The 27,918-nt window shown below is 48.1% G+C and overlaps 1 protein-coding gene across 4 annotated transcripts in view; it reads left to right on the forward strand.

Annotated features, from left to right (window-relative positions):
* Positions 1–27,918, forward strand: part of LOC102517823 (ST18 C2H2C-type zinc finger transcription factor) — an 84,934-nt gene that overhangs the window by 9,446 nt on the left and 47,570 nt on the right. For all 4 annotated transcript variants that reach the window (XR_004316042.1, XM_032470075.1, XM_032470077.1 and 1 more), the window contains exons 4-5: positions 18,755–18,954; positions 25,534–26,325. Coding sequence is in view for 3 of the 4 variants with exons in the window: in XM_032470075.1 (XP_032325966.1) it covers positions 18,755–18,954; positions 25,534–26,325 (992 nt within the window). In the remaining variant the exon portion in view is untranslated. The remainder of the gene's footprint in view (positions 1–18,754; positions 18,955–25,533; positions 26,326–27,918) is intronic.

Here is a 27,918-nt window from a genome sequence, read left to right on the forward strand (position 1 = left end):
TGTGGAACATCCGTGGCCCCGCCCACGGCGTCGATCTTGTCATTGAGAATTTTGCACTTTGAACTACTTTTGTAAGAGTAGGACACACAGACGCTGAAACATCAGGATGGGGTTAAAAGGCCGAAGGGTCTTGCTCTCTTCAATTCTTGCTTATTAAACCTGCCCCGGCTAACATTGCTAGTCGTCTGGAGACTTGAGGTCCCTGCAGCATGATGGAGCTCGAGGCTCCGAGCGCCTGGGCGTGCGCCCTCCCGGGGGTGGGTTCCTGGGGCCCCTCACAGCAGAAGGACTGCCTGTGCTTTCAGTCGGAGGCTTTTCAGGGAGGCGGGGAAAGGCCTTTGGAGCGATGTGTCTTCAAGAATAACTTGAAAAACAAAAGAGAATTTTGAAGAAATGAGTTACGTTGTGTGCTTTGGCCTACGGAGAAATTTCCAACTCACAGGAGAAAAGGAATTAGCACAAAGAACTTTGTGAGGAAAAAATGTTGACTATAACCTTTCTGGAGAAATTGAAATGACTGTTTAAGCTCTTGATTAGCATCGATAATGACAATAAAACTGATATTTATTGAGAGCCAGGCACTCCGGAGCGTCCTGGAGCAGCCTGTCTCACCAGCCCTTCAGGGGCGTTGCAGGGCAGGAGCTATGATATTCCAGCCCTCAGATGAAGAACGTGGGAATAAACAGTTGGTGTGAGCGGCCCAAGACTAAGCAACCTGCAAGAAAGCAGACTTCGGACCGCTCAGGCCAGCTCCTCAACCCCCGGGCTCGGCTTTCTCTCCTGCACGGTTAATGCTAAATCATCTAGAATATAAATCAAAAGGAAATGGTCCGTTGTCAATGTCCTCAGAGCTGGATTTTTAAAATTCTACATTTTAACCCTCTTTCAAGGGTTTATTTTTCAAGGCTTGATTTTCTGAAATTAAAAAAACTTTTTTTAAATTAAAAATAACATTTCCCATCTCTTAGTCTGTAAAAATTATCTTTTGTCAGATTTTCAGTTTCACCTAATTTGTCATTAGACCAACTCAGAAAGCTGGAGATAATTGCTGAGAACATACCGAAGCAAAACTAATTCACCGATTTTTCTTTAATAAGAACAAGTTTATTAAAAAAAAAAAGACTGATTATTGTTAATTTCATAATTGCTTATTTTCAACAGCGTGATCATGTGTAGGCTAAGTAGGTCCCAAGCTGGTTCTTACGCGGTTTAAGCTGACCCAGATATAGACCCTACTCACCATTCTATGTAAATCTTGGGGGAAAAGTTCTGATTCATAAGGAAGGTTGTATTTTTAGTATCTTTCTAGTTTTGTCCAACTTTATCCATTTGCTACCATTGTGCCTCCAATTTATTCTGCAGCTTCTTGTGATCCAGATTCCAGGCTTTGTTGCGCGCCTCAATTCTGAGTCGCAAGAAATGTGGTGTATTTTCCCTAGTGTGAAAGTTATGGCTATTTTGTGGTGAACACTGGCAACTTTATTTAGTTCTTCTTTTTAGAATGCATTGGACATGTTATTGCTTCCAGAGCTGCTCCTTATAAAAATACTAATACAAATGAAGCTAATTTAAAAATACTGCATATTGTTCCTGACACTAATAAAAATTGATACTGACATTCTCATCTTCTTATTATACTTGATGTCAGCTCCCATCACCACCATTAAAAAAGCAATTTATAACCCCAGACCCACCTTTAATCACATGCCTTATTAGCATTTCCAGTCTTTCCTCCAGCACAGCTCAGGTTACAGGTGGTGCTGAGAAGGCTCTCGTGCGTCCGGCTGAATCATGGCCGCTGTATTGTCTCTGCTCTTGTCCTTTATCACTATTGTCCTTAATCTGGTGCTTCCGCCATTGCGCCTTACTGGTATCGGTAATCCCGTCTGGCTCTGGCAAAGGGCTTTACATCAGTCCAGCCCATTTCCTCTAATTAAGAAAATATTTTCTAGCCTCCGAAATGGCTTTCCTTTGTGATGACTTAGAGGCGCCAGTGAATTCAAGGCTCTTAAGTACATTAGCATCAAGTCCTACTGTCCTTTGATGGTCTTATTGCTGCCTATTACTTGGCTTAAGTTTTGTAATAAAATTTTAATTTAGCTGTCTTATTTTATTTTATTTTATATACTTTGTTCCTTCATTCAAAACCTCTCATTTGGTGTTTCCTTGTAAGTTTTTAAGGTGTTAAGTATTTCATGAATTCTATAATCAATAAGCTATAGATTTAATAACAACATTCAATCGACATGTGAAAAAATTTTATGATTTACAGATTAGATGGCTTTCTCTTTTTTCTTTTGTCTTATTCCTTGCACTACAGTCTTTGTGTCAGTTAAGTACTTCACATTTAGTAGCTTTCTTTTTAATTTCTTTTCTGTTTTTCTTGAGATTAAAGTTTCCTTTCACTGTCATGACTTTGGGGGAACAAAGTATCTGTTGCACAGAGACTTCTGGAGGTGACAACTAAAGGAAAGAAAATGAACAGAAACTGATTTCTAGAATGAAGTGTCTCGTAAATCCATCACCCAGGTTAAAGGAAGTAAGTCGTTTTAATCACAAGGTTGGAGAAGAGAAGGAAGAAACCGTCTTCTTTCCTTTCATCGCTGTGATTTCCAAACGCAGGGCTCAGCCATGTTTGGATATTTAGTAACAGATCTACTATATTCACATTAGCAGCGTGTCCTTGTTAACGTGGCTAGACCTACAAATTAGAATCCAAGGATGTGACAGCTTAAAGAAAATCGTTTTCCTAAAACCACGTAGAGGGGAAGCGAGACTGATGAGCAAAGAAGGAGATGGTGAGAACTCAATTTAGAAGAGACGTTTCCAGCGAGGGGCTGCCTGAGGCATCGCTTTCGACCCGCCCCCATCCCCGTCCTCCTCACCGCCTCCGGGCAGAGGTTGAACCTTGACTCTGAGGACTGAGCAGTCCTTCTGGAGGGTTAGTTTGTTTACTGTATCGAACTTCCTGGGGTAAGAACGTGTCTTAAAATATCTCAAGGACGCTTTCAGCAAGAATGAAAATTTGAGAAGCCTGTGTCCCCTGAGAAGACCCCATTAACTGTGCCCATCAGTGTCTCGTTCTTGGAGTTAGCTGAGCCTGCTGCTGGGAGGGTCTTCAGTAGGTGTGTGAGGTGTGGAAACGGTGCCCAGGGTCCAACTGGATCCTTCGGCCCCACCCACAGGGCCCTCGGGGCAGGCGACGTTGTCCACATTCAGCTCGGGAGCCGGCTCAGGGGCGTTAGTGCCTCACACATGCCCAGCCTTTGGCCACCGAGTGCCGTCTGTGGTCCGGTGCGCTCCCCGCGCCTGCCTCCCGGGCCCACAGCAGCCACTGCCTTGTCCTCCGACACTGCAGGCCCCCGGGGTCCTTTTTTCCCAACAGACTCTCCTCTTCGGAGCAGTTTCAGGTTCATAACAAAACTGAGCAGAAAGGATAGAACTTCCCGTAAACCCGCAGCCCCACCCACGCCCAGCCGCCCCCACCAGCAACGTCCCCGCCAGACGGTGCGTCCGCCACAGCGATGACCCCGCGCAGCACCCCGCCTTGTCGTCCACAGTTTGGGGGGAATGTTTACGTAAACGCCATCAATAAATGTAGTAAGACACGGCGGGGTACGTCAGACCTCTATCCATGGCCCTGCGGGGCGGGAAGAGACCCCTGTCCTTTCCTGGTGGGTTTTCTGTTCCCTGAATCGTGCGATTGTATCACCTGGAGGTGATACACATATCTGTGTGCCTGTTTTAAAGCACTTACGACTGAATTATAGCTGTTTTATTATTCCTCCATCCATCTGTCCACCCATTCAAAAGAAAGCAGACCCCTGCCTTTAAGTTTAGAGTTTGGTTGGGGAGACATTGAAAAAAGAACAAAAAACTTTAATGAATCATATACAATTCTTTCTGATACACTGTAAACTTTTTAAGGACCAGAAATTTATTTTACTCATCGTTGCATTACAAGTACGTGATATTACTTGAGAAATCTTTTATTTTACGTTGTCGACTAATACTTGTTTTGAGGCTAATTAATGCTGTTAGCAGCTCATAGCAGAGGAATTCCTGTTTGATGTATTGATTCTCTGCATCTTTACATAGTGCCTGTAACTTCTTTGCTTCCAGATTCTTAGATTCTTTCCCTATGTCTGTTCTTTAAAGTCAAGACTGTTTAGTTGGCAAAGCTTCCACTGGCCCCTTGACTCCAATCCAGGCTACTTGAGCTATAATAATCATCTCTGATTTATTTTTCTACCATCAGTACATGTCTTCCTCTACAAATATATTTTGTCAAAGTATCAAACATCAAAATGAGGTGCTCTTACTCTGTGAACGTCTCCCTTCGTCTCACTTGGTCATTTGCAGTGAGAAAATAAATCACAACTGGGATAGAAACGCCCACTGCCCATTTCTGAGTGACTTGCTTGAAGGGAGGAGCCAGTGAGTCTGGGGACAGGGGTCCCCGAGGTCACAGGCAGGACAGTGATGCGGCTGCTTCTGGACACATGAACATTGGAAGAAACCGGGGTGGGGGCGGGGCGGCCAGGCACAGAGCATCTGACCCTTGAACCTGCTCGGTGCTCCCAGCCTGAGGCTGGGGGCACACCCACGCCTGTGGATATGCTTCTCCTGGGGCGGGGACGTATCTCCAGGGCCAGGACAGTGAGACCTGTAGGGGAGTTTGCACGCACCGGGGGCACAGTGTCCTCCCCGACCCTGCCCCGTGCAGACTCTGTTCTCCCGGGTGCCCAGACTCCTCTGCCCTCGAAGGGCTCTTGGGAATTGCTCCCGAGCCGCTGAGGGCCCCGAGTCCTCTAGGTGGAGGCTGGCACAAAGCCCGCGGTCTGGCCTGCAGGACCACGCGTCTCTGCGCTCCTCGAAGGGAGCGCCTCCCCCACTCCTCCCGCCCCTGACTCTACCTTAGTTCTCATTGCTGGTTCCCCCTGACACCCAGTCTCTAAACTGGACCCCAGGTATGTCCTTCATCCTCTTTCATGGCCCTTTCTTCACAAGATGGTCCCGAGGTTTTAAAAGCAATGGAAGTCATGCATCAGGAGAGAGCCTGGGCCGTAAGACCCCAGTGTCTTCGGTTCTGTGCTTCAGCGAACTAGGCTCTGATGTTCTGTTTGTTTCTATCTCTGAAAGAGACGAGGGCGATTTCTTGACAACCCTGTGGACCAAGCTGCAAACAGCTTTCTAACCTCCCGGTCCCTGCTAACCATGGAAACATCTTACAAGAAACAACTGATGGGGTAGCTCCCAGAAGTCCATCCAGCCGGCGTCTGGGTCAAGGGGTGAAGCGGGTGCCCTGAGCCCTTCCGAGCCCTCGGGCCTCGGGTGCTACGTCCACGTCGTCTAGATGAGTGAGCTCTGGCCCGGAACTGGTTTTCCCTATCGTCTCTGTGTTCTCAGGGAAGCACGGTCCTATAATATTCTGAATGAGAGTATGAATTTTTTAAAAAGGCCACATGATGGGCTATTAAACTAGGATGCAGGTGCTGGCAAAGGAGTCACTCCCCCAGCCCCACTGGCAAGGGGAAGGACAGGGCGTCCTGAGAGTGGTCCCGGGTGGTGGCCGCCTGCGGGGCTGGGCGACGGCAGAGCCGTGTTGGGGCCAAGCCTGCCTGACTTGGTGGGGTCTGCGGACAGAGGTGGGCAGGGGGAGGGGGGTCCTCAGAAGCCCTGGAGGTGGATGGGAAGGGAGGCACTAGTATGGTTAAGGGGTGGCTTACAGGAGCTGACATGTGGCTGACAGCCTTGAGTTTTAGTTGAGTGCTTCTAAGTCAGAGGCAGCCTTTAAAAGCAAGTTATTTCTGGTTCAGTAGGATACTCGGCTGCCAAAACTCCACAGATTTGTGTGTGGACACATACAAACTTACGGATCCCCTAGACGGCGAGATGACACATACATTTACACACACATAGTTGCAAGCCTGTATCAAAGGTGGTGATCCCTACCAACTCAGGACTCACTTGGCTATTTAACAAATCGCTTTAAAAAAGTAACTCAGCACGGCGGCGGGTCCTGGGAAATGATTCATAGTGAAGCTGAGCAGGGTGAACGAAAGCCTTCCGAATACGGACAGTTCTCTTTCTTGCCCCAGACCCTGTGGGTGTCTGTAGGTTCCTAGTGTTTCAGTTCAGGGAACTAAGAAAGGAAGCGGGGTTTACGGACCAAATATCTGCATTCCGGTAAATGTCAAGGAATAAAGTCAGCATTTACGACAGGAGTCGTGTGAAACAGCCACGTGGTCTTCAAGAGGCTTTGGTCCGCGTGGGGGTAAGAGCCCCGGCTGCCGCGGTCCAGGCGGACGTCTGTGTGTGTGTCTGCGCTGGGCGTGCTCTGTTTCCCTCAGTGGGCGTGTCTTTCCCTTGTGTCGGTGTGTCTGTCTCCTGGGCTTCCTCCCCTCGGGTTGCTCTCAGCGCCTGCTTCTGCTGGTCTTCCCCCGGCACACACACACGTGCACGCAGATGTGCACACGCGCGCACACACACACACACACACACGTGCGCTCAGTACCCCCCCCTTTCCAGCCTCCCTGCCTCCCTTCCCTCTGACCCTCCCATCTCACCCTCTCTCTCCCCACTTCCTTCTTTTCCCATAGTCACTCCCTCTGCACATTTTCTACTCCAAGTGTTCCTGCTAGACCCTCCCTACTTGGAAGTGAGAAAACCATTCTTTTGAACGTTGAGAAGGAACTGTAGTAGAAGCCACACAGGCATTGCTAGAGAAAGAAATCGGTGAATTATGAGCAAGGTCAGCAGGTGATCAGTTCTGCTCTCAATGGCAACAATAATGTGGCTCAGCTTCTTACTGCAAAAGCACCAAACACAGAGGCTGCCTGACCAACGCACTCACTCGTGTCATCTGAAGCAGTGACTCACTTATATTTTGAAGAGAAGAAGTTGCCGTGTTCGTTTCCAGTAGGCAAGATGTGGTTGTAATTATCGACTGCATGTAGAAATATTTCATTCTTACAGCAAATTCTTAAACATATTAAGCCTTACTCTCTGTCATTCTCAATAACCATTCAGAGCCTGTTCCTTAGAGAGAGTTCATGTCTGCCCATCTTGGGAAAAAGAAAAGTAAATAAATGTTCACACAAGAGATCAGAGGGACACCAATACTGTATTCATCATGGCACTAAATAGACCACGCTTTCTGTTCCCTGCTCTTCATTAAAAGTCCTGCCAAACTTACTCAGTGTTGCTCCCTGCGGCCCTGGTGTGAGTGTTTCTGGGGGTGAGGGACCCACAGTAACAAAGAAGCTGCAGACTTCACCAGTAGTTCACAGTTCTTACTTCGTGAGTGAATGAGAGCATTTTCATTTACTAAGGGCATGTCTGCACCGCAAACATAGAAAGGAACTTGGCATACGACAGATTTGGACCTGGTGCATAAAATAGTTCCCTTCATAAGTTGCTTACAGTAAACTTTTCCCCCTGGAGTGGTCTGGCTAATTCACGTGATCTTGAGTTTGTTCACATGATTGTGAATTAAATATTAATCGCCGTGGCAACCTGGGTTCAAGAGTAACTTTAGAGCAGACCTTTTCTATGTGACTTTTATAATCACTGTCAGTAACTCCATCTGATGTTCCCAAAGATGAGAGATGAATTGGGCTTTTTGAAATGGGATTTCGCCCCTGCCTGCATCCTGGGCCAGCATTCTATTCAACAACCTCTATAAAAACTTCATGTGCTCATTCTGATTATGAAGTAGTCAGGTCATTCAAATACACTTTGAATTCCAAGTTTTATGATGAAGTTAACTGAGTCTTCTTTCCTCAGAAATGTGTGTGGAAGGGCCTGATCCTCCCCAAAGTGCTCGCACAGTGTCTACATGGTCATAAAAAATACCGTGTGACCTCTAGGAGGCCCCAGGCCCGGTGCTGCACACCCATGCATAAAGTATAAATAAACACAAATAAGGTATAAAGTCAGGGAGGGTACATGCAGGATGTCAGTCCTCCTGAGACTAACACAGATGTTTGCCAAACAAAATAAAGTAGGATGTTGATGAAATGGCAGGATGACTATAGCTTCTCTGTGTCATTCATGGGGGTCATTTGAAAATAACATGAAGATACCGGCATTTAAGATTTCTCTTTCTTTCAAGTTTGAGGTTTGGGACTTAAAACCCTTTCCCCCAGGGACCATCTGAGCAGCATGGCTGGTTCCTCCACAGGAAGCCAGGAGAACCCTGGCAGCCGGCAGCCTGCAGCCTGGAGACCCAGCCTAGGGAGCAAAGGCACCTCCCACCTTCTGATGACATAGCACCCAAGCTTTTTGCTTTGTTCATTTAACCATTTTTGTAAGCATACTCCACTAACAAAATTTCTGCTGGTAGCTCAATTGCTACATAAAATTATGTAAAATACTGTGCTAGGGAAATTAAAGGGGACTTGCTTTATTTTCTTATAAAACTAGGCATTTGTGAATACACACAAAAATGAATAGATAACGGCTTTATCGCATACTAACATAATATACAAAGATAATGCGCAGTGTTTTTATCCCCATTTTCACAGAATGTCGCTGCTCTCAGTTTTATTTTATCTTATTTTTTGGTTAGGAATACAAACTCCAAGTCAAAAAAAAAAAAAAAAGGAATCAAGAGTATTGCCTAATTCATTAAAGTGAAGAGAGCAACTTTGAAACCAGCTCTACAAATGCATTTAAGTTAAATTGTCAAGATGCTATAATTACTCAGCTGCATTTGATTTTTTTAGTGGACATGATCTATAGTAAAATACTTATCATAGAGCCACTAAGATGATGCAATAATCTTTTGAAGTTTGTTTTTTTTTTTTTAAGTAAGTCTATTTTAAACATCTTCTCCTGAAATATAATTATATTGGCAAGGCAAATATTTGTGAACTATGTGAATTTCATTTCTACATTTCTTCATGATCAAAATAAGATCATTTGTTTAGTTTTTCTTAATACTTTTAGTTTTATACCGCTTTTTGACAAAATTAGTATAAAACCATGTAGAGTTTAGTGCTTTATACACTTAAGAAAAAGTATTTTGAAGTATTACTCAATAAATTAAAAAAAACAAACTGTGGCTTTAATGAAGCCAAATTACCAGCAAACAACAACAGATCTCCCTTTGCACGTAAATTCTTTCTGAACTCTTCTGGTGCCCTCACTCTAAAATTTACATAATAACCAGCTCTCGCTGTCTTTACTTTTCTAATTTCGCCTTAGTATATCCAGTTTCTATCTTTTGCGGCAGTTCCTATGAATGACCCATCCCACTATGCTTCTGAAGAGGCCAGTGAACGTCATGTTTATGTATTGCACAGCTGTGTGGCTACACATGAGCGGAACTGACCCGTCAGTCTGTAAGCAATTCAAAGGAGCTTGGCTGGACCACATTATTTACCTGAGATCCATCACTTTTCTTTGAGTGTAAATTAGAGGACATCCCAATTTTATGTTGGACTGTATTCCAAGTTTTGGTGTATTTGTGTTTTAAATAAGATTAAACAGTTGTTTCCTTTAAATTTTTGGTTCATGTGAGGGTTGAATCATCTTTAAAACTGCCTGATTGTTCCGCCGTCTTGGGGAGCAGAGTTTGGAAATAACCAGTTGCTCATTTGGCCAATCCTCGTGTGGACCACCTGGGATTTCCTCACTCACCTGCTGCTGTTAACTTAGCCCCACCTCTTTCCTGGCTGTCTTGCCAAAGCAGCCCCTCGGTGGTGAAGAAACCAGGAGCCAAAGCTCGCTGGATCTTCTGTTCCAAAGAGGGTGGGCGGCCACGTCATTCGAATGTTGGATGGGCAGCTTTCTGATGTCTCTCCTGGGGAAGCGCAATTCCCTGGGGTCCTGTTTGCACCGAGGTCGTCTTTGTACACTGACACCTGGGAGGCGTTCAAGTTCAGTGAACGTTTACCAAGCATGACCCAGGCCTTACGGATGCACAGGAGGGAAAAAAAGAACAAGAAACAGTCTCCGTCCCCTCGTAGCAGTTTCCGGGTTACTGGGAGAGACAATTACAATTCAGAGGGTCAAGTTTTATAATCACGGTAAATGCAAGCCCACTTTGCCACAGAAGCAGTGTGTTCTGACAGCGTTGCCGGATTCCACCCCAGGGGAGGGCGTGTCCGGCCAGCACGCGGGGCAGCGGGGGGCTTGGGGAGTCCCCCAGCTCTGCTCCACTGTTACCTCGCAGTGCACAGCAAGCTTTTGTTATTGTTGTTGTTGTTGTTGTTGCTGCAATGTGGCTATTTTGTGAAAAAACTGTTATGGATGTTACACAATGAATTTATCCTTCATAAAACTTAATCCCAATTAAATGAGGAACAAGCATCTGCTAGCTCTGGCCTTATGGGAAACAAACCTCTCCCCTCTTACAAACCTGATACTATGGAATAACCTTGCCAGCGGAGTCAGTGCTCCGTGACAGCAAACCAACCAGCAATAAATAGCAACAACTTCGACGCTGAGTTTATGACGCAAGTCACAGGAGAAGCTTACGTGATGGGCTTACCACGGCACACTGTCGCTCAACACAGCTCTGTAAACACGGGTGTGGTCACGAGTTTCCACGACAGAGCCGAGAGAGCCGGCCGTGGGTTTCAGGGACTGTCCTCCAAGAGACGGCCACCTCCCCACCGTCCCGTCTGTGTAAAAGCAAGCGTGACGTTGACGATGGCCTGTAACTGTCTCAGGAGTCAGGGGGCCCATTTCTTTTTTCCTTTTTCCTTTATTTAGTTTCGTTGACGTAGAATTGATTTACAAAGTTGTGCTGGTCTCAGGTGCACAGCAAAGCGATTCAGTTATATGTATCCATATATATTCTTTTTCAAATTCCTTTCCACCGTAAGCTATGACAAGGTATTGAATGCAGTGCCCTGTGCTACACAGTAGGACCTCAGGAAGCCCATTTCAAACAAACAAAGGACTTAGCTTTTCCACAGGAGCCTGTCTCCTGGTTTTGTGGGAGCTGGGCAGGTACCCGGGAGAGGAGCGGGCCGGTGGGGATGCCAGCTGTGATGTGCTTGCCACAGAGGCCTCGGCCAGCCCCCCGCAGGACTCCGGGGTGGGGATAGCTCTTCAGGGCTCGTCCTGTTCACCGTCCACCCCCTTCCTCCTTGCTGAGCACCTCCGCTCACCGAGCGGGCTCACCTGGCGGCGTGAGTCAGCCCTTCACCCCTGAGGGATCCGAGCCCTGGTCTCCATGACCTGCAGACACTCTGGCTGTTGCGCGTGTTGCTTTGCTGGCAAGTGGGGGCAGAAAGAACCAGGAGACACTCAGGGGGTCACTTAAGGGCCAGACGTGTGCCACTCTGTCCCCAGCAGCCTTGCCACTCCCCGTGGTCTGGGTCAGCGAGTCCTGCCAGGAGGGTGGCCCTTGCCCTTGCCTGCTGGTCTCCCAGGACGAGGAGCCCAAGAGACCGGGAGGCAGTCAGAGCTTAAAGTTTGCGAGGACCCTCACACGCCCCCGGGTGGAAGCGCTCTCCCTTCAGGGGCCAGGATCTTCAGACCCACTGAGCCTAGATTTGGGTGAGGGATTTGCAAGGCTGTTCACTGGGAGGCCTGGCAAACCAGGCTGCTCCTAATCCCACCTCCTGGTTCTTGGACTCACGTATTCGAGCTGTGTGATGCCCATCGAGAGTGCGTGCTGCCCCTCGCAGGGCACCACCTCCAAGCCGGCGTCTCAGCTGCACGCTCCGGGGTGGCTCTGCCGTTCTGTCAGGCCTGCGGTTTCCAGGATGTGTGGTAAGTGATGCTAACCGCCTCTCCAGGGACTTTCTTCCCGTGGTCATCTTCCTGACTGGGTCTCCTGGTCCGTGATACGTACTCTGGTGGGTAGGACACTCAGGCAGTGGTCCTGTCTGTGGCTCTGAAGATGGTCACGCAATCCTTGCCCAGAGCGTGTGTCGGTTCCAGCCAAGCTGATCTGCTGCTCCTTCCAGTAAAGGGTCCGGGGGCTGGCTGGCCTGCTCAGGGGATGGCATCATCCTGGGTGTCATCGCTGGCATTTCTCTCTCTGGCTGGCGGACTGGATGCTGGGCTGGGGGAGCGTCTACACCCACCTTCGTGGGAGCCAGGCTGTCAGGCCCGCCTGACTCCTCGACCCCTGTCTGGAATTCCCAGTCCACCGGCAGCTCCACTGGGCCAGCCTAGCACAGGGCTGACCGCGCCTGGCCGGGCCGCTCTGCCTGGAGGGCTGGTGAACGCTCTTTCCTTGGTAAATGCGCTCTGGTGGGTGTTGTCCAGCTGGAGAGAGGCCTTCACATTTCACCCCAACTCTCACAGGTGCCCCACACACGTCTCTTCCCCAGACCTCCTGACCCAGATCACCTGCTTAAACCGCTCGGGTCCGACACTCTGATTCGGTAGATTGACAGAAGCCGGTTCGTGAGGGTCAGGGACTCTGTCTACTAGCATGTACCTCTTTGCTGCAAAGGCCATGGCCTGGCTCCAGAAACCCGCGGCTCTGTGGGGTGGTTCTTCCATTGGACCTTGCCACGAACTCCACTAGCATCCTTCCTTGTGCCCCAGACACCCACAGACTTGCCACAGGCTCCACCAGGTCTGTGTCCAGCCAGCCAGGCTGTCCTCAGGGCTGCCTGGAGCCGCTTGGAGGCCCTTTCAAAGCTGGCCACCGCCCGGGTCACTCAGCACCGGGATGGAAGCACTGTGCCCAGGTGCACTGGGCCATTCCCGCAGCCTCGGGGGGCAGTCTGGCGTCAGGCTTTCTTCTCGGCGGTGGGAAGACTAGATGCGGTCATTTGTCCTTTATCATAAGTGGGGGCATCTGGAAGGCCCTGAAAACTTCCCTGATATGGTGTGCCCCTGAATCTTGGCCAGCTCGTCTGTCTCGCCAACGCTTCTGTAACACTTGCCACTTCTTGCTTCTCTGTTCGCATTAATGTGGGGTCATCAGCAGCGTTCACCCACGTGATGCTCTGCAGGATGTCCGGGGCACCCGGTCCCTCCAGCCTGTGCGAGGGCCGTGGGCAGCAGGTTTGCACAGGCCTCGGCAAGCCTGGGGTCTTGCTACCGGGACGCTAGCTGCTCCTGGTGCTGCTCTCCGATGGAGACAGGAGAGAATCTACCTGGCACGTCTGAGACAGAAACACGCAGCTGAGTCTGTGTTCATCCGCCAAAGCAAAGACCCCGTATCTTGGTCCAGCGGCTGCAGTTAGAAATCACTGGTCTGAGTCTGTGGCCGCCCGCTGGTAACCACGGGGTCAGCCTTGCTAGAGTCTGTGCTGGCAGGTTTAGTGGAGAAATCGCAGGACCGCCGGCCGTGCGCCTTCGGAGCTGTACGGGGAGCGCGCATCACTGTCACGTCTGCTAGATGGAAATGTTTTGGACGTGCTGTTTTGCTGATGGAAAGGAGAAGGTTTAGAGGATTCCACTTACAATTCTCACTTTCCTCGCCAAGAAGCCTGTTACGTTTTGCATCCACCTGGAGCCGGAAGGGCCTCGGGGCTCCTCATTTGTGTGTCAGATCTTTGGGGATGTGCCTGGCATGTGTTTGCCGGTTTTTTCTTTTCCTTTTTCAGTGGAGGGACTGGGGATGGAGCCCGGGACCTCGTGCCTGCTAAGCACGCGCTCCACCACTGAGCTGCACCGTCCCCTCCCCACCCTCCACTGTTTAAATTGATCGTCATTTTCTTATTTATTTGGAAGAATTCCCTTATTGGCCGTTGAAAACCTGTCTGAAGAGTATAACGTACACCTGGAAGCAGGTACTCAGCACGAGGGCCGAGCTCGGCGCATCTTCCTGACGCGGCCAGGCTCGTCGAGGCAGATCAAGAGACAGAGCGTGGAAAAGAAGCCCCCCTGCCTGGTTGGCGTCTTCTGATGAACAATAATTCCTAAGTCTAAGGCGCTCTCGTTCATCCGGCTTCTCCTTTAAATCAGTGCTCTCTGTAAAGCACTTACGAAGTCTTTGCCAAGGTCACGAAGGTGTGTTCTCACGTTTTTCTCCAGAGGCTTTAGTGTTTTGCAGTGTGGGGTTTAAATGCATCAGCCTTCGGGAACTGTTTGTCGTACGCGCCGTAAGGTAGAATCAGACTTTTTTCCAGATAAATATCCAGTTGACCCAATGCCAGTCATCGAAGAAACCACCCTTTTCCCAATGACACCTTTGTCCTAAGCTGACCGCACATGCGTGAGTCTCCTTCTGGACCCAATGGTGGAGCGTCCACTCCATGCCATTGCTCTGCTGGTCTGTGTTTGTACCAGTCACACTGCATCCCAAGTGCTGTCGGTTTGGGATCAGCGTTGACCTCCAAGGCTGGGAGTCTCTCAACTTCATGATTGTTCTTTCTCAAGACAGTTTTTGCTGTTCTTGGTTCTTTTCGTTTCCATACAAATTTTAGAGTTAATGTGTTCATTGCTTAAAAAAATTTCTTCTTGGGGTTTGTTTAGGATTGTATTAAACCTGATAGATCAATCTGGGGAGGACTGAAATCTTGCAGTGCTGAGTCTTTTAGTCCACGAACACTTTCTGTTTCTCTGTTTATTAAGATCTTCCTTCGTTTTCTCAAAATGCTACTTGTTTTGTATAAAGCCTTTTGTTCGATTTAGGCCCCAGTGTCTCAGACTTCCTTGCATCATAAATGCTTTTATTTTAATTATTTTTTTTATTTTTTTATTGCTGGTTTATAGAAGTTCAAATAATTTTTAACAGTGACCACTAAGTTTACTTTCCTTATTCTAATATTTTATCTGCAGATTCTTTTGGATTTTCTCAAACACAGTCACATCTCTGAAACTAATAATAGTTTTTTTTTTTTTTCAATCATCATAGTTTTGGCTTTTCTGCCAATCTTTTTAATTCAAATTCATGCTCTTGGTCCCTTTGCCCGAGCCTGTGGTGTTCTGCCTAAGCGGAGGAAATCGGTAGGAATACTCACTGTGAATTTTCCATGGAAATGTTGGCGCATGGAAATGGTTTCCTTGGACTCAGGGGTTCATGACTCCCGGTTACTTTTCTGTTTTATTCCTTTAGGGGGATGTGCTCAGCATATATCTCTTGCAGAACCTAGATTTCAAGATGTGTTGCGTATCTTCTGGTAACTGGCACTGAGGATTTATTACTGTGTGGAAAGTAAGCTGGAAAACCGTTCTGAAGCCCTGCGCTCACGGGGCAGGTGTGGGGGAGCCACAGTTCCCTGCTCTACCGGGCTCCCTTCGGAAGCCTGGCAGGTCAGCGACCTCCACGCTCAGCGTCCCTCCAGCACCAGGTCCACCCTTGGTGCCGTCTGTTTGTTGTCTTCCGCCACCGTGTTTTGAGTCAAATTTCAGCCATATGCTGTCATCAAAGGAAATAGAATTCGAGTTTCTAAATGGAAGCACTTTTCAAACCTGTAGCCAAAAGTTTCAGGTAAAATACAGATCTTTTCAAGATATTTTAATAAAATCCAAACCGCAGATCTGAAACACGGTGCGGAAAGGTGTCTGACGCGTTGATAAAGTTCCCCCGAGGACTCTGGGTGTTTAAAGCAACAGTTCAATTGAATAGAACAATAAATGCAGGGCTGAGTGTATTTTTTCTCTTTCTTTCTCATCTACTAGAAAAATATAGAGAATAGAGCTCATTTATTTCCTTAACATTTCAGAGCTCCACAGATGGGGAAACACAACCCAGTGGAAATTATTTCTGGCAGCCTTGAGAAGCTATGTTAGCATTTTGTGGCATTTCTTTCAGTGGCACATAAAGCCTGGCTTGCCCTCATCACAGTGTCACAGTGAAGTGTCACAATAAAGCCAAAATAGTGTGCCCTCAGGGAAAACGAGGGAAAGGGGCCATTTTCCATGCACACACAGAGGGTAATATTTATTATAAAGCCTCTGATTTTAGCTCCAAATGCAGCCTGGGCCATGGCTACTTTGCAGCGGAGAAATTCACAGAACGTGAGATTTAAAGCAAACGTTACATATGAATCCAGTGTAACCGGTGTAAATGCAGAGACCTGGCACAGAAGCAGCGCGCATTCGCGGACACACCAGCTCGCGTCCGTCCGGGGAGGGTTCCTGGGCCCGCCCCGGGGGCGGCGGCCTCAGCCTGGTGCCGGCGGGGTCCCGGGAGCACAGTCAGAACTGGGAGTCAGAAGAGCCCCATCCTGACCGAACTTTGTCATCAGCAGCGCAGCTGTCACCTTCTTTGTGGGGACAACCTGGGGTATGGAGGTTATTATCCCTCGGTTGGATGAGGAATTTAGGGGTCCAAAGACTCAGTCAGTCGTTGCCGATTACACAGCTAATATTACTAACTTCAGACGCAGTCAGTGTCAAATAGCCACTTATTTTAAGCGAAATGTGTACCTTTGGTAAAACTTTACATACCCTCGTCGTCCTCCCATGGTTACTATTTGGACCCAAGTACTGAAATTGCTTTTTATTATCACGAAATGTCTTCTCAGTGGGTTCACTCCACTGCCCCAGGCTGTGGACACATTGCGGGGTGACGGGGTGGGAAGAGGGGCCTTAGCTCGGTTTTTCATCATGTTTTTCTTCCCTGCAACTCAGTGTCATCTCCCGATCTAACGGGTGTCCTGAATCACTGGGGAAAGACTGCGGTAGGCACTCGCCCAGTCTGGACAGTGGCTGGTTTATCCAGGCCCCACTCCACCCAGTGGTCGAAGGCAGGCGAACATTACCCAAGCGTATTTTGACTTGGCAACACATCAGAGGAGAGAGCGTGAGCTTTGGGGACCAGCAGACCGGATTCAACGTCAGCCCCGCCGATTATGAGCCACGGGACTTGGGGAACGTTCCTGGTCTTTCTGAGTAAACTTGGGTGATAGGATTAACGAGGCGAAATCTGCAAGGCTCTTGCTGGTGGTAGAGGTCCGGCCCACTCGTCACCCCAGCCATCGGAGGGGCAAACGACATTCGTCTGGCTGACCCTTGCTTTGCTAATCCCCCCGCCAGCCCACGTCTCTCTGGTCAGTGCTCCTGGCACTGACAAACCTTTATTTTAATAGCCCTTCTTGGCTTCTTCCTCATACCAGAGTGGCACTTAAACTGGTTTTTAGAATCCACTTTCTTTTCCCGCTTGACTACCTGAATAACATTTGCCAAGAGCCTCCTCATTTTCTGTCCATCTTGGTTCCAGGTAACGGTTAAGCGGTCTTGTTTGTGTATTTTCTAAGCATCTTTGATGGAAATTCACTTGATGTCGGAAACTTTGGTTCAGGGAACTTCTTGAACTCGCTTCGCATACCCGGGAACTTTGTCCCTCCTGCCTTCAAGGTCGGCCTCCGTGATGGAGAAGGTGTTGTTTCATGGTGGAGGAAGGGGCGCCCTGCTCCCCTGGACTTGCTGCCGTGACATCGTAGCCTCGCGTTGTAGACAGTTCTCCGTGACAGGCCGCAGGCTCAGACGGTGTGGGTCTGCCCCTGGTCTCCTCACAGAGGCACGTGTTTGCTCTCATGGTCCTCTCGTTAGATTCTCGTTTGCGCCATCTTCTGTACGCGGTCACTATATATTTGGGCTCCTCAGGGAAATTTTGCAAAAGCATCTTAGTTAATTTAGGAAACTCACTGTCCTCCTTCTCATCAAGATCATTTGCAATTCTCAATTTAGTCTTTTGTGAGAGATTTCTAACCCTCTTGAATTATCTCTCTCCAGAATCCTTTTTCCCCTGGAAGGAATACCACTTTTTTCTTCTGAAATTTTAACATCTCCCCTTCTAAATTCAAGAATTTATGCACGATGATAATCAAATAATTTTCATGAACAGGCCACCATTGGTGTCTCTTTGCATCGATGTTTCCAAGAGAACAATTTAAGGCCTCATCCGAGGAATGTTACTGACGCTTTGATCGTCTTTTACAGATGTAATGAGCACTGTTTCATTACTCGGAGTCCAGGGTTCTCTCCTCTGGAATTTTTCATCTCAAGCTCTTGCATTTTTCTTCAAAGAGCATTTAATAGTATATGTCATAGACTCACTGTTGGCTAAACCCTCTGGTCTTCCCAGATCTTGCCAAGAGAATGTTTGTCTTAACTTCAACACGTGGAGTGATCTGCGTTAATTCCAAGTGAGCTGAACGTGGGAAATCTATTTTGAAAGGGCCACCTCAGGAGCATGTCCAAAAAAAAAAAAAATCATATGAGAACAGGAGGAAGGATAAACTATTGTCCGTTTTTGTGAAATCCAATCTTATTTCCCCTCCTTTTATTTGTTTGTTCTGCGTGCCAAATGGAGGGAAAATCAAAGGCAGCGTGCCACCCGCATCTTTCCACTTTTTTCCAAGGGTGGGGATGAGCTGATCAAATGTTCACAGCTTGTCCTCTCCCTTAATGCCCCCGTCTTTCAAGTCAAAGCCCAGGATGTGGCATCTCAAGTCGGACGTGCAGCTGCGGCAGAGATAAGCAGTTCCCGCAGCAGGCCGCCGTGGGAAGACCTTGTGACTTACCCGCGCTGGACACGTTTCTCGTATCTGCTGGTGTACTTTTCACATTAGGTCCTCCTCAGGATTAGCAAACCAGTGCGAATCTTGTTTCATCCCTCCCTGGTATTGAGCGCAGTGCCAAGCAAAGCGCAGATTAGCATATGCTCACTCAGGATTAAGGATGATTTTTTCAAACTCTTCTGATAGGCAGTAACATGGAGTCTGCACAGTTCAGTGCATTCCATGGACGGGCTGTTGCTGTTCGTGCCGACCGCTGACCCCAACCCCTGGGTCCCAGGTGTCTGGGCTGCGCTTGGTGATGGTCGAGGGCAGGCGGCAGTGAACCCTTTCACCACGCTCTTCCTCTGTCCCCTCCACTGCAGCGCTGCCTACGATGGCTCCCCAGCCAAGAAGAGGAGGGCTGGAGAGCCGGCGCTGGGGGTCCCGGTCAACAAGAGGAAGTCCCTGCTCATGAAGCCCCGACACTACTGCCCCAGCGTGGACCGCGAGGAGGGTCGCGCCGAGCGGCCGGAGACGGAGGGGCAGGACGGCCCCCGGGAGACCAAGCACCCCCCCAGCGCAGGTACCAAGGGCGAGTGGGCCCAACTTCACGCACCCCGGGCACCGCCTTACCTTGCAGAAAACCCGCCGTTTGTGTGGTGGGAAAAGCACGTTGCAATTAGATTTGGTGTTGGCTTTGGTTTTGGGTTTTTTTTGGGGGGGGGGTAGTTTGAGCTGTACCCTCCCTCCAGCACATTGCAATTAGGAAGCAAAACCAAACATTCATGTCCCTCAGCATCCACCCAGGGAGGACCGGTTGTCCCTCCGTCACTGGAGAGTGTAGATGTAAGCTGCAGAGCATCCTCACCCTGAAGCCCTTTTCAGGGGCACAGGATTGGGCTGTGCCTCTTTCTGAAGGAAATACAAGCGACCAGGCCTCAGAGTCAGGTGGCCTCGACCCCCTGGTGGGCCGGCGTCTCGGCCCTGAGAACAACCCGCAAAACACGCTTCGAGACATTTACGACAGGACCCGTGAGACACTATTTCGAAATTTTATTTTATTTTGTTTACTTTTTAACTGCCGTATATTTACAAGATTATGTTAGTTTCGGGTGTACAGCGTAGTGATTCAGTGTTCCTGCAGACAAAACTCCATTAAAGCCATTACAGTGTAGTGGCCGTAACTCCCTGTGCTGCACAGCACATCCTGGGTGCTCACCTACTTTACGCATAGTCGTATGTGTCTCTGAATCCTACACTCCTGATTCTGCTTTGAGATTTGGGGATCAGTCCCTGGTAGCCACAGGGGCCCCACACTGGGCACGAGGCCGGACTCGAAGGGCATATGAGAAGTACCTTAAAAGTTTATTTAAAAGAATACATGGAAGTCTAAGTGTGACTTACTAGAAAATGAAAGGAGATGCATGTATGTTCTGTTACGTTCCCGTTTTTTCTGAATGTGAGTTTTTAAGAAGTCAAAAGAGACAAAATAAGTTGTTATCTGAAAAGAAGCATAAACTATACAAAGGCAGCAAGATTCCCAGATCACACATGTCTATTGCGTATGGAATTGTACTGACCGCAGGAGGTGTTAAAGAAAAGAGGTGAAGGCTGCTGCCTGAGTGAGCACAGATCTCTGATCACAATCACCAGATTGCCAGCAATCTCGACTTGCAAGTAGCCTGAAATTCTGTAGTTAAAACACAGTTACGTGCCAATTTGCTAGCGTTTGAGTAAATTTTCTGACTTTTCTGCATTTAACATATGGCTTAAGACCTCCTCGCTTACCTGTAAATTATAATCATCCTTGACTTTTTTGTCTGTTTCCTTGAGCTGGTCCGTTTCTTGTTGGTGGTGATTCAGGAAAATTGCAGGTTGAATCTAGCATTAAGGGAAAGTCTTTGAATCAGTGTGAGACGTGAGGCGTAACTCATCTCAGGGTTAATTCGCCAAGCATTTCAGAAAATGAGTGTTTTTGTTTGTTTAGGGGTTTTTTGAGGGGGGAGACTTAAGGATTTTTTAAATTTTTTTAATGGAGGTCCTGGGGACTGAACCCACTGAGCTCTGCCCTCCCCACCAGAAAATGGGCATCTTTAAACCAGCACCCGCTTTGCAAATGCCGTGAGGACGAGGGCTGTATCTGCAACCACCCACTGGCTCCCCACCTTCTGTTGTAGCCGGACGGTCAGTGTAGATGTAGCCAGGAAAGTACACTGCCAAGGGTTCCCAGTCAAATATTCGCTTAGAAGCACTGATGGGCGTCTCTGTGCGGCTTCACGAATGTTGACTCCTTTTATATCCGATGTTAGAACCACTATTGCTAATAACAAATGTGCTCAAATTACAGAATCATGGCCATTATTTCCGAATTCTTAATATATTCCAAGCACATGGACTATATCACTGAATCTGCCCCACAGTGACATGGGGTGTGTAATTACGGTCACAGTTGTACAGATGAGACCACCGAGGGCGAAAGGATTCAGTGCTGAAGCCGATGCAGCTTGTAGGTGTGGGAAGAAGACATTTAAGAAGCAATCGATGGACGAGCAAAATTAATGCTTGCCCAGCTCTCGGGCTCCACAATCCAGTCCTCCCCACGCTCTGACTACCTGCAGGAGGCAGGCCGGGCAGAGTTCCCACGAGATCAGGTCACAAAGTCCCATTTCCAGAAACGACAGGTCACAGATGCTCCTACCCCTGGTCGAAATAGCAAACTCTGAGTTGTCTTCGGCCCTCTGAGCGAGTTATCCACCCCTCTCCCCGAAGGAAAGAGAGCTGAGTTTGCGCCCAAGCCCAGCATAAGGGTTTGCATCTGCCATCGCATTTCCTCCGGGCACCCAGGGCCTTCACCTGCCCAGGTGTGTGTGCCCGACTGGGCCCTCAATGAGCAGTTCAGGTGAGGGGAGAGGGCGTAGCTTGAGAAGGCTAAAGGCGTGACCTTAGAACCCTTCAGTGGGAAACTCCGCCCCTTACCCCCCGCTGGCTCCTTCCAAGACATCCAAGTGGGCAGGAAGGATGGTTGATAGAAGAGAACGTGGCAAAACCACGCAGTGCCCCTTCCTCCCTGGGGCCAGCAGGAGGTGGGCCTGCCAGGTGGAATCAGGAGGCGGGATGAGCCCGCATTTCTCAGCGCAGACGAGGGGGCGGGGGCCAGCGCCACATGGGGGCCTTCCCAGGCTGTGAGCCCGTGACTCCGGAAACCTGCCCCATCGCGGGACCTCCAGCGGCTGGGACGGCACTCCTAACGTATCACCTCTCAGCAAACAGCAGAGAAGCGCTAAGCCACTCCAACTGGGAAATTCTGAGAGATGAGCTCATGTTTTTAGAGCTTTTATTCCCAGCAAAATGTACACACCCAGGGGTCTGGAAAGCTACTTTACCCTAAAAGCAGCTAGAATAGTTACCAAAAAAGAACTAAAATCCAAGTATAGTAAAATCTAGTTGTACTGAAGGAATCAAGCTCAAAACATGTTGTGAGTTTCAGAGGATCTCTCTTGTCTGAGTTGTTTCGCTGCAGAACAGCTAACACACGGAGAGAATCACTAACACGCACCTTCAGGTGACCAGACACCGCACAGGAGGGACTTTGGTTTAAAGCAAATTAACAAGTGTGAACTTTTACATATCAGGCGAAAAACGTTGCCCCAGAGCCAGCCCCTTCCTCCTCCCCGCACTGTGAGCTGCACTCAGGGAGGAGAAGGGCCATCTCGGTGCCGGTCCGGCCCTGCAACGCCCCAGGTGCACCCGGGAGTTTTCCAACCTGTGTTGTGTTGCTGAGAAAGCTGATGCATCGATTTGTTAGTTTTGGTTTTGTTGTGGTATTTGTTTTTACGTATGTTCATCTATAACTTAGGGATCATTGTTTTTTTTGTTAGAAGTTAGCTGACAAGTGTATTCTAGTGTTTTCCTACAAATTCGCTTTTTTAATCAGGTCCTGATTGATTGAACCCAGGGCTCGCACATGCTAAGCACAGGCCCTACCGCTGACCTGTAACCCGCCACCTGCCCTGTAAATCCCCTCTTGAAAGTATCTGAACCTGAGGAAGTTCTAGGCACCCCTCCTGGGTCTGGATCTCAGCGCCACCCCCCTCCACTGGCTGCTTGTGTGACCTTGAACAAGGCCTTGGCTCTGTAGAAGCAGGGTTTCCCTTCCGTAAAACGGAGGAGAAAGTACCTTTCTTGTGGTTATCGAGAGGATGAAGTGAAATAAACAACTGAACACCATGCCAGGAACGTACTAGTTTATTGTCTTGAGATGTCATTGGCTCATCCTGGTTTGGAAGATGAGGACCTGGGGCTCAGGAGGCAGGTGGTGCTGGGCTGGCTGCAGGACCCCCGTCTCTGGACCTCACACCTAGGACCACACTGTGCGCTGACCCTCCGCTCCCTAGGCGGTTGGTAGCATGTGTCGCGTGTGTGGTGAGCTGGGCTGGGCCTTCTCCACACCCTGGCCTGAGCGCTTCCTCCATGTGGGGGGTGTCACCTCTTACTCTGAATAAAAGCCAGGCCCCACCTCACTCATATGGAAGGTCGCAGGTCTCCTCTGCCATCGCTAAGGTCCCAGTAGTATCTGGGGAGGGTATCACCCACTCTCCAGAGAGGGTGAGGGTGCTGGGCCCAGAGAAGGGTAAAGCCCCCGATGGGACACACCGAGACACGTGCCAGGCCCATAGCCAGCCCGAGACCCCTAAGGCAGGGCTCCACGGGTTATTTCGGTGGCTAAAGCACATCGATCACCCTGGAAGATAAAAACCCGCAGCTGAGGGAGCCGAGCCCCCCTCCCCGCCCGGCCACAGATCTGTCAGCCTCAGGAGCTGGCCCACTGCTCCTTCCGGCATGACTGCAGTGGAAGCGGAGGGGGCAGCACTCGGGCGGGCGGCCCGCAGGCTTGCGGGACATCCCTGGAAGCCCACTGGCGAAGCACGCGGGCACCTCTCCCTGCCGGGCTCCTCTCTTGCTGAAGAATAATGAATAAATGTTTTCTTTCAGCATATAACCAACAGTTGAATCAAACAATTCTGTAAACTGGGAGTGACCCGCAGGGCTCATGTTGGCAGCGGCACAGGGACGGGCGTTGCCGGGCACACGTGCGTCCCTGTCGCTCCCGCCTCTCTGGAGATCTGCACTTAATAGGAATATTTTAAACTATGTAGCTAAGCAACAGAGGTAATTGTTGCTTTCAGAGCTTTTGTTAGCACTCCCGCACAGCCCAAATATGCATAATTAGGTATAATGTCTATAAATCATTATTGTACACATGCGGGTAGTTAAGTGCAGTGAGAGAATAGTTCAATGAATTGAGCATATTCACTGAAAATGCTTTTTATTTGTTTTCTCTAGTTCATAATACTTTAAAATTATCATAACCTTTTACACTTTCTCTTAATAGCCAACCGCGACATTGAGAAAAACTTCATTTGCATTTTAGACACTGTTTAATATATTATTTAAACCTGGAGTCGCTCTGATATGAATTCAGGAGAGGATAGCCTGTCCTATCAAACATTATGTGCTTGGTGCGCCAGCCTCTTTTCTAGAAAGTAAAATGTTAAATTTTTCAGTTTATGTTGAATAGATCCCAACAAAAGACTTCACCCTATAATCAGCATTATTTAAAGGGGCTAGTGTTGTGACTAAATTCTTCCCTTCATCCAAAAATGCTTTTAGTTACTATGGCAATATTTACTTGATCCTGGCCGTCCAGTGTTGATTTAGGGAGATAATTACCAGAAAGGAAGATGATGGAGATGTATTTTTGAGTGTCCTTGTCAGAGACAATGTTTGTAAAAAATTAAATGAGACCAAAAAAAAAAAAAAGAAAAAGAGGCAGATTGTCTTCTGCACAGACAACCCCTCCCGCAGCCCTTCTGTGGGACGGCCGTGCTGCCTTCCCTCCCGAGATGTTTACGAACGCAGGGTGCTCTGCACTTGGGGTCTGCAACAGTCTTTCAGGGGCTCATTATTTTGTGTTTCCCATCCCCCACCCTGCCTTTAGAGACACAGAAATGGTCCTGCTTTTTTTTTTTTTTCTTTCTTTCTTTCTTTCTTTTTTTTTTTTTTTTTTTTTTGGTCTTAGTGAATGTCAGGGACCACTGCCGGCTTGTCTGGTGCATTTCATAGCCAGGCGTGTGCTGGGTGCTGGCTCCCTGGACCACCCCACGTGCTGAGTGGGGGGCGAGGGCGCCAGTGAATCTGCTCCTCTGTTTGCTGGTGTGTTTGCACTGAGACGGGCTTGGGGAGGCTGACTACACACACACACACACACACACACACACACACACAGTCTGTCACCCCTCCTGAGCCCCTGCCGAGAGGGGAAGGGGCAAGTCTGGGACAGTGGACATCCAGTGGACAGACTGGCACTTGGGGCCCTGTTCTCAGTCTCTCAGTCATAGACCTTCTTGGACCATGAAGACACAATCGGCCCTGACCTAAGAACAACGAGCTAACATTCGACATCCTCCAACCACCCCCCCGCCCGCCTCGTTTCCTCTTCACACAAATGTTCGCAGGTACCAGAGAGGTGCTGATTTGAGACACTGTGGATCATGTCGACTCTCCCACTTACCTGTGCTTCCCTTGGCGTGCAGCTCTCCTGCGACAGTTATGCAAGTGCTCAGGAAGCCTTGAAAACTCCAGGCTTCTTTTAGTTACCATTTCTATGTAGACATGTTCTGTGTTTTAGCTAACGGTCCATAAAATCTGAAAGTGTATTTGAGACACTATGGAGGCAGAGAAAATAAACCAAAGACGCTTGGACAATGTATCTGCCGTGCTGGGAGAAGTCCCGTGAATACTTCCTTCATCACGTACAGCATGATGCGTATTGGCTGAGATGTGCAAATGTGAGAGAGACAGGAGCATTCACTTCGTATTCAGAACCTGTTACAGTTGAGTATTCATTTCAGCAGCCAGAAGCACTTAGCTTTTACATAATTCGAACAGCTCGTTGCTGTATAAAGGCAATTCTTAGAACATTAAGGGCCTAAGTTTTGTTTTAAGAGGGTATGTGTTTTTCTACCCAATGTTTATGAAATTGATGGAGCCCCCATACTCACATATTACACATGTATGTGTGTGTACGTATATTTACCTATCAGTGTAATTTCCTTCAAGTAGTTTTTTTCGTTTTTCAAATATTGGCTTTCTTTTTCTACAGAAGAGATCGTGATAAAACCTGGGGGTGAGACACTTCACTCGGCTGCACAGGAAAACTCCGAGGGGAAGGAAGACACGTATGGCTGTTACCGAGAGCTCGTGGTCAAATCTTTAATGCACTTGGGGAAATTTGAGAAAAATGCATCCGTGCAGATGGCAAGTGAAAACTTAAATGACAGCGGCATCCAGTCTCTACGAGCCGAGGGGGACGAAGCCGACGAGTGCTTTATGATTCATTCCGACGACGGAGGAGACAAAACCGAGGACTCCCGGCTGCGGTTCTGCTCCTCCTCCGACAACGAAAGTAACTGTGAAAGTGCGGAGAATGGCTGGGACAGTGGCTCCAACTTCTCAGATGAAACCAAACCTCAGAGAGTCCCAAAGTATGCATTAGAGGATGATCGGAAAGACCTCTTGGAAGCCCCCGAAATAAAGATGGAAGGCGACGAGTTTCTCTCTTGTGAAAACGCGTGTGATTCTGCGGCAGAAAGGAGAGACCCGGAGGATGCTCAGGTGGACCCGACGGAGGGCAGAGCCCAGCCCTCGTTCCCCAGGAGGAAGGGCGAGGACCTCGGGTGCCCGGCAGCGGGGCCAGGGGAGGCTGTGGACCTGGAGAAAGCGAAGGGGAACTTGAGTTTGCTGGAACACGCCATTGCCCTGCAGGCCGAGCAAGGCTGCGTTTTCCATCACACCTACAAGGAGCTGGACAGGTTTCTCCTGGAGCACCTCTCCGGGGAAAGGAGGCAAACCAAAGTCATCGACGTGGGCGGAAGACAAGTCTTTAACAATAAACGTAAGACACGGTTTTGCTTTTACTTTATTTTAGGGATAAAATTGCTTTAGAGTTGGAAAAATAATTGGTGAGATTTGATTGCTTCTTCCAGATAGCTTTTTGACAATTGCACACAGGTTAAAAACCTAATTTATATTATAAAATGAACAACTTTTCCCCTACTCTCTAGATTGTTCTCAGATCAAGCTTGGCCAGTTCTGCAGGGTTTTTTGCACGCACACACACACACACACGCATAAGTCATTGCCTCTACTTCTTTTAATATAACTGCTTTTTGAAAATATATAGTACTTTTTAAAAAGTACTCTATTGGATATGTTAGACGGACATTGGTGCTTGACTGGATTTTAAGTCATTTAATTAATCAGATCAATTCTGCAATTTAATTCTTCTTTCCCGCCCTCTTTCTGGATACTCTGACTGTTTTTGAGCTTAAAAGTAACGTCAAGACAGGACACTCTGACTCTTCTTAGGACCAGAGGGATGTTAATGCTTTTACAAGCCTACACTGTTCCAAGCTCTCTAACTCGGGGTCCACAAACATCTGGACCAAACTTGAATGTGAGGGCAAATGTGCTTGGAGGAGACCTTAAGAGCAATCCTCAGACTTTGGGGAACCACGTCCCCTGTGCCCCTAAAGATGCCCCCGCCCGTCTTGCACCAGCTGGGCCTGGAGGTGATTCCTGCCGTTCGGTGGAGTTTCCCAAATGGTGGTCCTCAGGTGCCTAGAAGGCTTGTTGAGATAGGTATTTCCAGGATCCAGCATACTCACTGCTTCAGAACTTGCTTTTTTTTTTTTTTCCAACCAGGTTCCTCTGGTGATTCTTGGTCACCCTAAAATCTGAGAACCACAGAATTAAGGGAGAGTACCTTCGAGAAAATCAGGGTCATGAACCTAAAGAGCTTACAAGAATAATGCATTCATATAGTTTAGATACTCTTATTGCTGAAGTTTATCCAGAAATAATTTGTACATTTCAAGTCCGTTTTAATACTCACCCACAATATTAGCTCAGGGCTGAGAGGGAAAATAAGAATAAAATAATGTCATGTCATGAGGAGCAACATAATAATCTTATGCAAGCATATTACAAGGGTAGGGATGAGGACAGAACATTAATGAGTGTGTGGTCTGGGACAGGACGCTGCCTGAGCTCTGAGCACTCCACAAGTCTGCAAACTGTTGAACTTACCTTTTTTAAAAAAAAAAATGAAATGATTTTGTAAAATCAGAAAAAAAGAGAGGGAGGGTATAGCTCAGTGGTAGAGCACGTGCCTGGCATGCACAAGGTCTTGGGTTCAATCCCCAGCACCTCCATTAAAATAAATAAACAAAACTAACCCCCCCAAAAAAGGTTAAAAAAGAAAAAAAGATGAACTTCTTTTCAAATTTCCAAACCCTGTAGTTTCCAATATACTATGTTTCATTCATTCTAAGACACACAGTGTTCCCATGTTAACATCTCTGTTAAATTAGAAGGGTCTGCCATTATTTATTTGTTTATTTTAGGCTTTATTTTTTTAACCTTTTTTGTTGTTTTGTTTTGTGTGGGCTTTTTTGGAGGGGAGCTAATCAGCTTTATTTATCTACTT

Source organism: Camelus ferus, chromosome 29, assembly GCF_009834535.1.
Source record: "Camelus ferus isolate YT-003-E chromosome 29, BCGSAC_Cfer_1.0, whole genome shotgun sequence".
Taxonomy (NCBI): Eukaryota; Metazoa; Chordata; class Mammalia; order Artiodactyla; family Camelidae; genus Camelus; species Camelus ferus.